Source organism: Podarcis melisellensis (assembly GCF_964234715.1).
Source record: "Podarcis melisellensis genome assembly, chromosome: 6".
In the NCBI taxonomy this organism is placed as follows: domain Eukaryota; kingdom Metazoa; phylum Chordata; class Lepidosauria; order Squamata; family Lacertidae; genus Podarcis; species Podarcis melisellensis.
This window is the reverse complement of record NC_138538.1, coordinates 96,455,147-96,468,939: the sequence shown is the minus strand read 5'-3', so window position 1 is coordinate 96,468,939 and position 13,793 is coordinate 96,455,147. Positions and strand designations below refer to the sequence as shown.

The following is a 13,793-nucleotide window of genomic DNA, read 5'->3' as shown; positions in this document are numbered from 1 at the left end:
AAATGCAGCCTCATCGCAGGAGGAGAAGGAAAGGAAAAAAGAGAGGGAGGGAGGGAATCAAATTGGCTCCAAGCCAAAGGCCAGACAGAACAACTCTGTCTTACAGGCCCTGCAGAAAGAAATCTAAAAATAAAGGTACCCCCCCCCCCAAAAAAAAAGATCAGTAACAGCAACTCGGTCATTGTTGAGTTTTTGCTGCTGCTGCTTTTGGTCTGGATTTGGGCGCGCGAGGTCCCGCCCCCGCCCGCAAGCGGCGCCTTCTGCGCAGCCGCGCCCCCCGCCCCGCCCCCGCCCGGCCTCCGCGCTTCGCCCTCGTCCCGCTTCTGCCCCGACGCAGCTGAGCCGCCCCTCGCCGCCCTTCTCGCCCTTCTCGCCGCCATGCCGGGCCTGCTGCTGGGCGACGAGGCGCCCAACTTCCACGCCGACACCACGCACGGCCCCCTCCGCTTCCACGACTTCCTGGGAAACTCGTGAGTAGCCCCACTGCTGCGCGGGGGGCTCCGCTTTCGGGGCCGACGGGCTGCGCGAGGAGGAAGCGGGGCTCCAGCACGTGGCTGCGGCTCCCTCCCCAAACAATCCCGGGCGCTGTGGCTGCGCCTCCGCAGGGCGGACTACACTCCCGGGAGCCGCGCGCTTGAACGCGTTTTAATGCCCCCCCTTCCCCTTTTGCAAGCTGCCGCCTTGGGGGAAGGACCCCGGCAGCGGGAGGCTGGCGAAGAAGACGAGGCTGCTCCAGCTGCTGTCTCCCCCCCCCCCCACCCCGATCGCCTTCTTGGGAGTAGCCCAATGCCTTAAGTGCCTTCTGGTTACAGATAGGTAGCCGTGTTGGTCTGCCATAGTCAAAACAAAATAAAAAAATTCCTTCCAGTAGCACCTTAAAGACCAACTAAGTTAGTTCTTGGTATGAGCTTTCGTGTGCATGCACACTTCTTCAGATACCATGCACACGAAAGCTCATACCTAGAACTAACTTAGTTGGTCTTTAAGGTGCTACTGGAAGGAATTTTTTTATTAAGTGTCTTCTGTTACTCTCGCGTTTTTCTTAACGCATTCTGACTTTACTAGTATGCTGCCTTGAAAGAATTAATATCCTAACAGGTGGGGTGCAAATAGTTGTAGTAAGTAAGCAAATATATACAATTCTATATAAAGTGAAGGCAGTGTAGGGCAACATGTGGAGCCAACCTTTGGCTTCGTGCAAGGGCTCTGAAGGGAGGGCTTGCAAGCTGCTCTGCTCATTCCTGTAGCTTTTTGCTACTACACTGCACTAAACTAAGCCACGGTTGGGCTTGGTGTGTCCTCCAAACCAGGACTCATGGTTAACTGTTCTTTGAGACCTTTAAGCATTGCTAAGTCGTACAGTGGTACCTTGGGTTACATACGCTTCAGGTTACAGACTCTGCTAACGCAGAAATAGTGCTTCAGGTTAAGAACTTTACTTCAGGATGAGAACAGAAATTGTGCTCCAGCGGCGCAGCAGCAGCAGGAGGCCCCATTAGCTAAAGTGGTGCTTCAGGTTAAGAACAGTTTCAGGTTAAGAACGGACCTCCGGAACGAATTAAGTACGTAACCAGAGGTACTACTGTATTTCTTTCACAATGCCTCCATGCCCAGTGATTGTAAGAAGATAAGTGAGATTCCAGTGCTGTATTTGAAATGCAGTACATGAGTGGCATTTCAAAAATGTTACCCATCAATGGTATGTTAAGCACTGTAATACAATCCTGTGGCATGGTCATAGAGCACACTATTTGGTCTTAAATATGCTAAATAGTCCTTAGGATTCCGTGAAGTGCTTATGATTTGGGCAGGTTTCCATCTTCAAGAATATTTTTTCAAACTCCTTGTTCACTTTAAACTTGATAGGTTAGGCAAGAGAAATTATGCAGTGGTCTTTAAAAATTCAGGGAATACATTCAAATAGTATCTATAATACAAAAAAGCACAAAAAGTTTACATACACATACCATATTTCAAATAGCAGCAATAGGCTTCTTGCTCATAATTGATATAAAAATATGCTGCACTCAGTATTATCTCTTTAGTTCAAATGTGTTATTCTTATTTAGTTGTACTAGAGATCACACAGTGACTTTGTACCCCCCCACACTGCTAAAAGCCAGCTTGAGAACACTGTGTGCTGGAGCTTTTTCATGTGGGTAGCAAACAACAGAAACAGCTATTTTAAAAGATGCAGAAATATGAATGTTTCTAAATTCATGTTTAACTTGTATATCTTAAATTGCATTGCTAACTGACTCAGTAAATATTTGCTTTCTTTATAGTTGAGGAATGACACTGCAGTTTCAGAGTTTAAACAATAAAATTCATCTCCAATGCAGTGTGCTAACACGCAGTTGTGATAGTCAGGAGACCAAAGGGTAAATTTATGGTGCTTGACGCCACTTATTGAGGCTTAGTGTAATGTTTGACTAGAGAATGAACCTTTGCAACAGGAAGGTGTTGGCCAAGATGGCCTGGCAGAAGATGTTACTTGGCTACAGGGCAAATAAAATGCTTACTATATCCACTGAAATCTAGAGAAGCGTTATGAATGGGCTGCATAATTCGCTTTTTAATTTGGCTGTTGTACGCTCTGCAGTAATTCTAAACCACCTGTCAGGGCAATATTGTTGTAAAATGCATGTCAGAACCAAACCTGATATTTCAGGGTTCCAAAGTACGCCCAACCGACTCTGAGAGCTTCCTCCTCTTCTAGGATAACAGGAAGGTGCTTCTCTTCTCCCATGGCCAAGGCCTACGTGTTAGACTTACTGACTAGACTTACTGACACTTCCTGAAGCAACTTTCTCAGTTCTTTCCCCAGCTCTCCCTCACAACCAGTTCTCAGGGCAGCCGTCATAAAGGGAAGACATCATTGGAGTAACATGCTTTCTTGCAAAAGGAAGCAGAACTTAGCCAAATATTAAGACACCAATTGTGGAATGTCTCATGAAGCCAAGTGATCAAAGTTGCTTTTTAGTGTTCCTAGGCTTTGTTTTTAAAAAAGAAAGTAGGGGGCAGAATCTGGGAAGACATGAAAATCCTTAATTACTGGTTATCCCATTCTGTTAATGGAACCTTGACAAATTACCATCTGCTGAGTAAGCTTAATATCTGCTAGAAGTGGGACAGAAATCCTAGTTAGACACAATTTCAGTAGCTCTGGGACTTCTTCAAAACACCTTCTGAGTGGTCACTCCTTTTGAGTTATATATCTATGTGGTATGCATGCATTTATTTCTCTTAGAATTCTGAGGCATATTGTCTAAAAAGTGTGTGCCTCCTGGAGGAGTAGGGTGTAGAGTAGGGTATATATTTCACGACACTTGGTGACTTTAATATCACCTTAATGTAGCAAAGGGGGGAGCATTTTACAGTGAGGTTTGCACCCATAGCAGTAATGTGCTAAGCTGCCTAAAATGACAATGCCAGTACTTATTCACATTGTTTGTACTATACAATTTGTACTATACAAAAGCATTGCTGACTCAGGAACCTTATCAAGCAGGAGCTGTCATTTTAATCAAATAATGTTGGCAGGCTGTGTACTATTGTAGAAAGCTATGGTGTATGAGGCTCCCCGAAAGCAGGGAGACCAGTTCTGAGGGGTGGAGGTAGTATTAGCTGTCAGTGGAGTGTCAACTGTGTGATGCTTCAGTTAAGAAGGTCATGGAGTCATGAAGACTGAAAACTCCAATGAAGAATGAAACTCCTGCTGCTGCTGAAGGGAATGGATGTCAAAGTAAATATAACAAAAGGAGAGTAGGGAGTCTAAAAAGGAAATTGGCTTAGTTTCAACTAACACAAAAAGAAACTTGAATTGTTCGGTCTGATTAGGAGGTCTTAAATAAGCTTTGCATGACTTGATTTCAGTGTTACCCTACCCATCAAGACAATGCCATGTTGTTTTTCTTTCAGATGGGGCATCCTGTTCTCTCATCCACGAGATTTTACACCCGTGTGTACAACAGAGCTTGGCAGAGCAGCAAAGCTGGCACCAGAGTTTGCAAAGCGTAACATTAAAATGATAGCCCTCTCTATTGATGATGTCAAAGATCATCTCTGTTGGAGCAAGGTATATGGAGATAAATAATAGCACCAGTCAACTGAAGAAGTGTAGGACTTGCAGGCTTGGCTCACACAAGGACTTACACACCCCACCCTTCCATCTTTCTCTGAAGTATATCTAAGAAGAGAAGCTTCTGCCACTGGTGGAGGAAGAGGCGTGGGGGGTGAGTGCACCACCCCCGGCAGCGTGATCCCGACGGGGTCTGCCCCGTGCGCTGGGCTCCACGCCCCTATGGGCGGCATACCACGCCCCCAGGACGTGCGCCAGCCCCGCCCCCACCTGCTCTCTGCCCCCCAGTGCCAGAGCATGAAGCTCTGCCACTGGCTTCTGCATCAGTTTAACCAGAGTTTAGCATTACAACTGAATCCTAAATGGTGGTTGAACCCAATTATGGCCTTTTGAAACGAACCAGGTTTGTAAACCATGATTTGAAATTGGTTTGTTTCCATTAATCGTAATTAAGAATAACTGCAGTTCGTTTCTATTTGGATGTTGTGACAAGCTGCAGTTAATGTAAGTTGAAAGTAAAAGCTCCCAAAATCCTGGCAGATGTGCCAGAGTGTATCACTAAATGTAGAGGCAATATTGTATCAAAAATATATCCAACACTAAAGCTGTTATATGCTGCTATACTAATAACTTTGCTGATCTGACACATGGACTATTCTGTGACAATAATAGTGATGTTCCTTGTATAATATGGTTCCGAAATAAGAACTATCAGATAGACAGTAGCTTCATAAAACTCAAGAATAGCACCAAGTTGATCCCTTTACATTGATAACTTGCAGTCCCTGAACCCTGATCTTTTTAAAATGGATTAAGATCAGTCTTCTTAGTGATGCTGATGCATGCTAGAGCTCCACAAGGCAGAACACTGGCCTCTAGGCTTTAAAGTGGACGCAGAACCTCAGGTTAAATCTGCACTGTGTTCCAAAACTGGGCGCCATGATTAGGAGCATGGGGCTATGAAGTAAGTAGTGGCTGTGTTGGAAGGCTGCAGCTAATGTGCCTGTTTGAGCATGTAAAAGAAATAATTTGCATTACATTTTCATGAGTAGGGTGAATGATTTTTTATTGTTTAGTAATCTATGAATACTATTCTATAGTGTAAATTGTTGCTGTTCTGTTCAAAACCAGTCTCTACACTATATTTGGACTTTACTGTGGAATTGAAAACAATTAACAATGGGTTGGTTTTGAATTTTTTTGCATATTGCTTCTTGTTAAAAGAAAACTTTCAGCTTAAATTGACTTTGAGGAATTAACTGCCCTTTTACTTAGAAGGATCTATCTGCCTCAGTTTGGGATGTGTAAAATGATTAAAGTCTAGTCACAAATATACCAGGAAGTGTCCCTTGCCAAGTTGTCCAACATGCTCTTTTAAATGCGGTGCCAACTAGCTTGTATAGCCACCCTGTCAAACCAGTCAGTTGTCTGAGAGCACAAGGGAAAGGCTGTTGTGAAGCCATATTATGTGGTGGAGAGAGTTATTTCAGGACAGAACTCTTTGTTAGGCAAATACTTTCTCCTTCCAAGGCTCTGCTTGACACTTTCTCTAGATAATGAAGTATGTTACATATAAAGCAAATGCAAAATAAGATTGTATAAACTTGAGAATATATTTTATTAGAAATATATGGAACTGTTCTATTTTGTCTTGGATCCAGGGCAGTAATAACAAATTGAATATTGCTCCCAATACATGGCAGTTATATTTAAAATGGAATTGTGCCATTTCACTAGTTGTCAAAGGTGAAAACTAATTCTGGTCTGTTAAAAAGAAATCGTAGCAGTATCATGACTCCTTTATTAGGTTCGACTTAAAAGCCAAAGTAGTGAGGAAGTATTTGAAAGCTTATTTGTGACTAGTTGGTCCTATTAAAACAAAAAGCAAGTGATTCTTTAGAGAGTATGGACACCTGGTGGTTGAATAATAGGATATAAGGAGAAAAATAAAAGTTACATCACATTTTATATCTGAGAAAGAAGAATGAACAAAGGTTGCCTGTCTTCAGAAGACATTGTAGCTAGGTGAATAGTAGCATTTGTGTTGGGACTTCAGTTGAACATCAAGATGCCATCTGTGTTGACTGAAAAACTTTTTAATGTTCTGCTGAGGAGAAAATGCATATATATTAGTTTTGCTTGGAAATGAAGCCTTTGATTTCATTTGCACTCTATGCTGACTTCAAGACTAACTCTAGATTGACTGCAAGATTCTCTAGTCTAGAACATATCACTTAAGTTCACTTGCAGATCACTAATGTGTCCTGGGAACTTGCAGGACACCTCAAAGGAGTTACTCAAATAAAGGTTCTTCTTTTGGTGTGTGTCTTAAATCTTCCACCTTAAGCTTTATGCATAAGGTTCAGGCAAATGGGGGAAAGCAGTATTAGATTATTCTAAATAATATATAGTATGTTACACTTTTAGGCCTCCTGTTGATGATGATGATTAAACTTCTTAGTTACTTCTTTGTCATATATTTGCCAATAATTTCTTTGTCATAACTTTGCTACTGCCTTCTCTGCCAGTTCCCTCCACTCTTTATGTGTGACATGCTTTATGGCTAGTTCCTTAGTGCAACTGCACTCAGCTTGTGGCCTTTCTCCCATGCAGCCTGTGAGTCAGCCTGCACTCTCACTTGAGAGGAGGCTTATAGAATCTTACTTGTATAAAATCTGAAAAAAGTTTTAACAGTTTCTGCACCACTACAGTTTCTGTAGTGGTAAACATGCTGCTATCACCAAAGCCCTCTAGAAAACTTCTGACAAACAGATCGATCATTAGCAACTTACTGTCAAGTACTTACGGTTGGGCAGAATGAGATTGGTAATCATGATTATCTGTGACTCTAGTTGTAGTTTGCAGTGTCACTTACCTAAAGGAGTCCCCATTTTTTTGTTGACGGAGTCTTGCACACCTGCATCAACAATGAAATATTTTAGCCCTGTCCTCAAACAGGCGGACAACGTGTGCTTTGCTAGAGTGACATACCTAATTTCTAAGTTACCATGCGTAGGGTTAGGCTGAACGTGTCATATAATTCAGTGGAACTTACATGTAAGGCCTAGTTCTCACTGAGATGGTAAGCCTGGGCTTGGGCTGTAGACCACTTCAGATTTCAGGGACAGCTTCACTTGACCGAGGCTTCAATCCTATACAGGCTTAAAACCTGGTAAAAAGTGCCATTAAACTGAATGGAACCAAACAGATGTGCATAGGTTTGAACTGTGGATTCCTCTGTAAAGAAAATGCTGTTTAAAGACAGAAGACTAGTTTGTTGGCAAGAAGCCTTGAACCCCTCTTCCTGGATTGCCTTTTAAAGATACTGCTGTATACCAGGAATACGAGTCATGTGAATACCACTTGTCATCTTTCCTATGTTCTTTTGTACCAGTGACCCAACACTAGCAATTTTCTCCCCTGTAGGACATCAATGCCTACAATGGAGATGAGGCCAAAGAGCAGCTCCCCTTTCCCATAATTGCTGACTCAAAACGGGAGCTTGCTGTCCAGCTGGGCATGCTAGACCCAGATGAGAGAGACAAGGATGGCATTCCCCTGACTGCCCGTGTGGTAAGTATTGAGGGCCTCTAGCACTGCAGGCTGCAATTAGCTTTTCAGTCTTTGTATTATGGGATGGACAAACCTTTTGCCCCCCAGGGCCACGTGTGATGATAGGTGGGTGCTTAGGAACCTAAGAAGAGCTGCTGGATCAGGCTAGTGACCCCTCTAGTCCAGTATCCTGTTCTCACAGTGGCCAAGGAGATGCCTGCAGGAAGGCTGGAAGCGAGACCTGAGTGCAACAGCCCTCTCTCCTTGGGGGCCAGAAGCCAGTTGATGTGGCTGGCAGTGCCTTGGGCTGTTAATTCAAACACATGCTCATGCACATACACACTCAGATTTATTCTCATTAACTCACACTTTCTCACACCAACAGCTGGACACCAGGGACAGACTATTTTGGGACAGCAAAACTGACTGGATTGGGAACACTGGAGAATGATTTAATCCCCAATGTTCCCATCTGGAAAAAAATGTTGGTGGGGTCATAGCCACACTATTTTCTGCTTTTTTAGAATTGACAGTCATTTTGTGACTCACACTCACGAAAGTACTTTCTCTAAATTCCAAAGTTACCAATAAAGAAGGGTGATCCCTTCCTAGGGTAGTATTATTCCTGTCTTTCAGATCAGTTACCTTGTGGGGAGAAGCTGCTAACCTTCAGAGATATTCAAAATTCTTTTGAAATCTTCCCAGTTTTACCAGTAAATAAATGGTATCACTTTTGCCTGTTTAGGACTACAAATTCAGGGCAGAAATATTACAGTCAGATCATTGTATGCCAGAAGTCAGATGAGAACACTTCTTGTAAAGTAGACCTTTCTACTACAGACAACTATAGTTCCAAAATATTTTTGAAAAGGAGTGAATGTGGGGGACGAGTTGTAAAAGAACAACTCATCTGGCATGATTTTCAGGTTCTCATTCTGTGGCTTTGCTTTTATAGGTATTTGTCTTTGGCCCGGACAAGAAACTCAAACTCTCTATCCTCTACCCAGCAACCACTGGCAGAAACTTTGATGAGATTCTGAGAGTGGTCGATTCCCTACAGCTAACAGCTGCTAAGAAGGTTGCTACCCCAGTTGATTGGAAGGTAACTATACTTTGTTAACATTAAATTCAGTACCCTGCTACATAAAGGTACAGGTAAAGGTACCCCTGCCCGTACGTGCCAGTCGTGTCCGACTCTGGGGTTGTGCGCCCATCTCACTCTAGAGGCCGGGAGCCAGCGCTGTCCGCAGACACTTCCGGGTCACGTGGCCAGCGTGACAAGCTGCATCTGGTGAGCCAGCGCAGCACACGGAACACCATTTACCTTCCCGCTGGTAAGCGGTCCCTATTTATCTACTTGCACCCGGAGGTGCTTTCGAACTGCTAGGTTGGCAGGCGCTGGGACCAATCAACAGGAGCGCACCCCGCCGCGGGGATTCAAACCGCCGCCATACGATCGGCAAGTCCTAGGCGCTGAGGTTTTACCCACAGTGCCACCCGCGTCCCTACCCTGCTACATATGTGAGTCTAAATTCAGCTTCTGTCTTCTGGGAAGGGGAAGTTGCATCCAGTTCAATTAGGATAAACTAACTAGGGAACAGCGCAGTAAGCTTGAATATGTTGTTACTTTTATTCAGTTAGCTAGAGCAACTTACCCCGGGAGTCCCAATGATACCATTATTATTGACCTAAATAATTTGCTGAAGGAGGGCCACTTACTCCTTTTGCTTTCTGAAAAGATCAGCAGAGATGCCTCTGAAAGCTTCTATTGAGTCACCAAGGCATTGTCTTTAGTGACCAGATAGTGGGACTTTTGAACCCTGCTGCTCTGTTTCCCCTTATGGCTATTGATACATATTCCACTATCCCTGTGGCTGTAAATTACAGTTCCTGATTTACAGTGTCAGCATAAGCTGTTCAAATGAACAGTTTGATAACTAAATTGACCAATTTCCAACTGTGGGTTCTGGGAATATATAGATTTCATTACTTGTACATTATGAAAATGTGGTATTGAACATTATTTACAGCACAATCTTATGCAGGTTTACTAGGTAAGCGTGCCTAGGAATGCAACTTGGTTTATTCACTATATTTATATACCTCCTTTCTAACAAGCCATTAAAGGTGGTTCACATAGTTTAAATTGTACACTGCCTTTAGTGGCTTCACAGAAAGACAGTATATAATGCAGTACAAACATGAAAGAAAGATGAAACTGTCTCTGGCCATTGGCGTATGGTCTTTTGCCTTCCCTTAGGGCACACAGATACTTAAATAACATCCTTTTAAAAGACCAACTTCGCCTTGAACTGATAATGTGTGTGTGAGATTTTCATTATTTGACTGAAACTGGCTCCTGCAATTTGTGCAACCTTATACAGTTGGCATTTATATGTAGTACTGTATTGGCCCGAATATAAGCCACACTTTTCCCCAAATCCTAATCTGGAAAAGTTAAAGTGGGGCTTATATTCACAACCTTATGATATTGCTTCTGAAGCAGCTGTGCAGGAGGGCCATCTGGGGTGTGGGACAACAGTGTGCCACCTGCCCACGACTCCCAAGCCTCCCCTGATCTGTCAAAACAAAGGAGAAGCAGCCCGGGAGTGTAGGCAATGGCGTGCCACCTGCCCGCGACTCCCAAGCCGGCTTGGGGAGGCAGTGTTGGGGGCAGTAGTGTCGGGAGGTGGGCACGCAGCACAGTCGGAACTGGCGCTGGCTGCCCCCCCTCTGTTTAGGGCGGTAGAGCCGGGAGGTGGGCTGCACCCACAAAGAAGCATTGAATTTTAAAGGCCCGGCTTATTTGTGGCTGCGGCTTATATTTGGGCCAATATGCTAGGTAGGGTTTGTCTGTTTGCATATTACATATGCATTGGGGAATATCCATGTGGGAAACTGAATATATATTCCTACTTCAGTGAAAGCTTCTATGTAAGAGGATCGGTGTGTTTTTCACAAATGCAATAATCTTCAACAGACTGAAGGTTCTGGTCTTCACTGACAGAACTGGAGGATCAGAGGGTCTGCAGCTCTCTGAAGTATGGCACTTCTTACTAAAAGTCTCCCCTCCTTCTTTCCTCATGAGCCTGGGGACCAGGTCATGGTGATTCCAAGTGTACCAGAAGAAGAGGCTGACAAGCTCTTTCCAGGAGGAGTTTGCACCAAAGAACTTCCATCAGGAAAGAAATACCTGCGTTACACCCCTCAGCCTCAATAGCAACTGTGAAGAGAGATCGAACAAACCAGAATGCTGATCACAGGGGCGCTGCATTAACTATCTTGTGTGGAAGTAGATTTGCCAAGCACACAATATTTAGCAGAGTGACTGAGTCCCAGCTAGTCATCACGGGGTTGATCTGTTCAGACATGTGATCAGTTGTCATGGGTTTATTTTAAATGAATAATCAATTTTCTGCTCTTTAGCCATGTATGAACACACTTTTCAGATAACAGATTATTTCTTTGTCACTGAAAATTTTAGTAAGTGGGCAAACAATCTCTTGTGCTGCTATGTGCAGAAAATCTCAAAATAAAACTGTTCAGCTAACTACTGTACAGGCTGTGGGGTCAAATGAGGTAGGGTTCTTGAGCACATTTCACTAGAAATGATTGTGACTAGATTGTTTGCACAGCTGAAGCTTGTTGCAGTTTTCCTGGGCCTTTATTTCAAATTAATTTGTTCTACTAATCAAATGCACTAATCAAATGCCTAATCTGGAAAGGCTTGTATTAACCACCTAGTCTGTATTGGTTACATTGGATTGATGGCTATACCAAAAAGACTTTCAACCTTTTTTTTTGTTCCTCTTATTCAGGAAATAAAATTAGCTATTAAAATCTGTTGTCTGTTATCCACTAATTCTGTAATATATAAAATCATGCATTTTTGAAATACAAATTGTGCAGCATACAAGGTCTCTATTCGGATCAGCTAATATAAACTGGGAATCCCCCTCAAATAATCTGTTTAGGCCTAACTAGAATAACAATGCTAGAATGGAAGCATGACTGTAGAGCAGGGGTGGTGAACCTGTAGCCTTCCACTATGTTCCTGGACTATGCCCCTGCCCTAGTCTCTGAGCCGCCCTCCCCACCCCAAAGAGAGTTGTCTCCTCACACTGCCCCACAGGGGCCTGGGAAGAGGATGCCCCCAGCCTTAGCCTTAGCCCAATGGAGAAGAGCCAAAGGTGAATCCAAGGCCAGCACCTTACTCAGCTTGGGTGGCAGCAGCGGGCACCACCAGTCCTGCATGGCAGAAAGGCTCCCCTTTGGCACTGAGCTCTCAGCTGCCAGGCAGGAAATGCACACAGCAAGCACAAGAAAGGCCATCATGGTGCCTGCCTACCCTGCCTCTCGCTTGTCTGCCCATTTCCAACAGGAAAGGCTGGTGGGCTGACTGGCTGGCCGTCCTCCCTCACCCACTTGCTTCCTTACTCAGCTCCTGGCAACCAGCACCCCCTGGCCAAGCCCCAGAGGCACCATTCACCTGGGGAGCTTGTAGCCAGGGCTGCTGCCCCAAACAGCCACACAAGCCTCTGGAAGGTAGAGGTGAGAGGGTCTCGAGGGATGGAAAGAAAGAGGAACAGAGGCCAGTGTTGTCCACAACACGCCTGACCATCATTCAAGGCACTCCAGGGTGCCACAACACCCTGGTAGAAAACCATTGGAAAACAACATCTTAAATTTTGCAGCAAATTTAGGGTAAAAGTTGCCTTGCAACAATTTTGGAGCTAGCAGCATCACCTCACCAAGACCACTTTCCATACCTGTTTTGGTACTGTAAATTTAATGAACCCCTGGGGGTTCAAGTGCCATATTTAGTATTAGCGGTGCCTGTATTTCCTATTAGGGCCTAAATAGCTGTGATATGACGCACCTATTATAAGATTTCCTGATCTTTGATCAGAGCAGCACTGCTGAAAGAGTGTTGTTTAAACAGTTTCCCTTGGTTCTTCAGTTTCCCTTGGTTCGCGCTATGGCTTTTTGGAAAAAAATGAATTGTTAGAGCACCTGCATTTTGTAAACTTCATCTTGAATGCATTGTTTGGTCTTGCTTTTAGTCACTCTGACTTTTCTACTCTGTGCTGCTGTTACCAGCAAAGAGTGCTTTCAACTCCTAAGAGCATCTACTGCTTAAATATTGCAAACAGCAATGGAATGTAATACAGTAGTCAAACAACCTGCTGCAGAAAGGGAAAGGCTTATATCATGCCTACCTCTGCTTTAAACACTTCAGCTATTGGATTTTTAAAAGTGCACTGGAGCGTTTAATGACTTTTTATAATTTGAAAAGGGCTGCATAAGAAGATTAGTTGTATGAGCAGGAACAATGTGCTCCTGGGGCCGAGCCATTTAAGTATTCCCTAGCTCAGGCCTTTGCTGGTTCTCATCAGAAAAAGTTGAATGTGGAAGAGGAGAAGAGAACCAACAAAGCTTTATGAGACTAGGAAGTATTTTGTAGAAAGGCATTAATTCTAATAAAGTGATCCTACAGGCTTGCTAAGAAGAAAAGTTGCAGACACATTCCAAAAGGCAGGGCTCACATTCCTCAGCTGCATAAGCATAATAAAATTGAAGAAGAAGAAGAAGAAGAAGAAGAAGAAGAAGAAGAAGAAGAAGAAGAAGAAGAAGAAGAAGCAGCAGAAGCAGCAGCAGCAGCAGCAGCCAAGACTGGGCTCAGGGCAGCTGACACCAGGTATAAAAAGAATTGATTGAAATACAACTTTAAAATCAGATTAAAATACAACATTAAAACATCAAATGCAGCCTCATTTCAGTAGGAACTCAAATCAAAAACTTTTGGGGGGGATGAAAACATCAAGTCATCACCAAGACCAGACTTGTCCTACATGGGCCAGAAAAAAGCCAGGGAAGTCCCCAAATAGGAGTTCCATCACAGAAAAAGGAAAGGGGGAAGGGATCAAGTTGATTCCAAGCCAAAGGCCAGGTGGAACAACTCTGTCTTACAGGCCCTGCAGAAAGAAATCAGATCCTGCAGGGCCCTGGTCTCATGAGACAGAGCGTTCCACCAGGCCAGAGCCAGTGTTGAAAAGGCCCTGGCTCTAGTTGAGGCTAATCTGACTTCCTGAGGGCCCGGGATCTCTAGGGTGTTAGTATTTATGGACCTAAAGGTAAAGGTACCCCTGCCCATACGGGC

The 13,793-nt window shown here is 43.9% G+C and overlaps 2 protein-coding genes and 1 long non-coding RNA gene across 7 annotated transcripts in view; 1 reads left to right on the top strand and 2 right to left on the bottom strand.

The window, feature by feature from the left end:
* The first annotated feature begins 320 nt into the window (after positions 1–320).
* PRDX6 (peroxiredoxin 6) lies at positions 321–11,473 on the top strand. 2 transcript variants are annotated; one of them, XM_081915186.1, is made up of 5 exons: positions 321–470; positions 3,922–4,078; positions 7,508–7,654; positions 8,589–8,735; positions 10,722–11,473. In XM_081915186.1, the coding sequence occupies exons 1-5, from the start codon at positions 379–381 to the stop codon at positions 10,851–10,853; spliced, it is 675 nt and encodes a 224-aa protein (XP_081771312.1). In that variant the 5' UTR covers positions 321–378; the 3' UTR covers positions 10,854–11,473. The 2 variants fall into 2 exon arrangements, with proteins under 2 accessions (XP_081771312.1, XP_081771313.1); XM_081915187.1 differs by lacking the exon at positions 321–470 and adding an exon at positions 2,278–2,381.
* The window catches only part of ANKRD45 (ankyrin repeat domain 45), a 47,818-nt gene continuing 39,700 nt past the window's right edge, over positions 5,676–13,793 (bottom strand). For 3 of the 4 annotated variants that reach the window (XM_081915174.1, XM_081915177.1, XM_081915176.1), the window contains exons 6-7: positions 6,957–6,998; positions 5,676–6,188 (exon numbers count right to left, since the gene is read on the bottom strand). In XM_081915174.1, coding sequence (XP_081771300.1) covers positions 6,178–6,188; positions 6,957–6,998 — 53 coding nt within the window. In that variant the 3' untranslated portion in view covers positions 5,676–6,177. The remainder of the gene's footprint in view (positions 6,189–6,956; positions 6,999–13,793) is intronic. The other variant, XM_081915175.1, reaches the window with a different exon arrangement.
* LOC309372032 lies at positions 9,914–10,715 on the bottom strand. Its single transcript, XR_014169382.1, has 2 exons — positions 10,264–10,715; positions 9,914–10,183 (listed from the first exon to the last, which is right to left on the bottom strand). It is a non-coding gene; the product is annotated as an uncharacterized lncRNA (long non-coding RNA).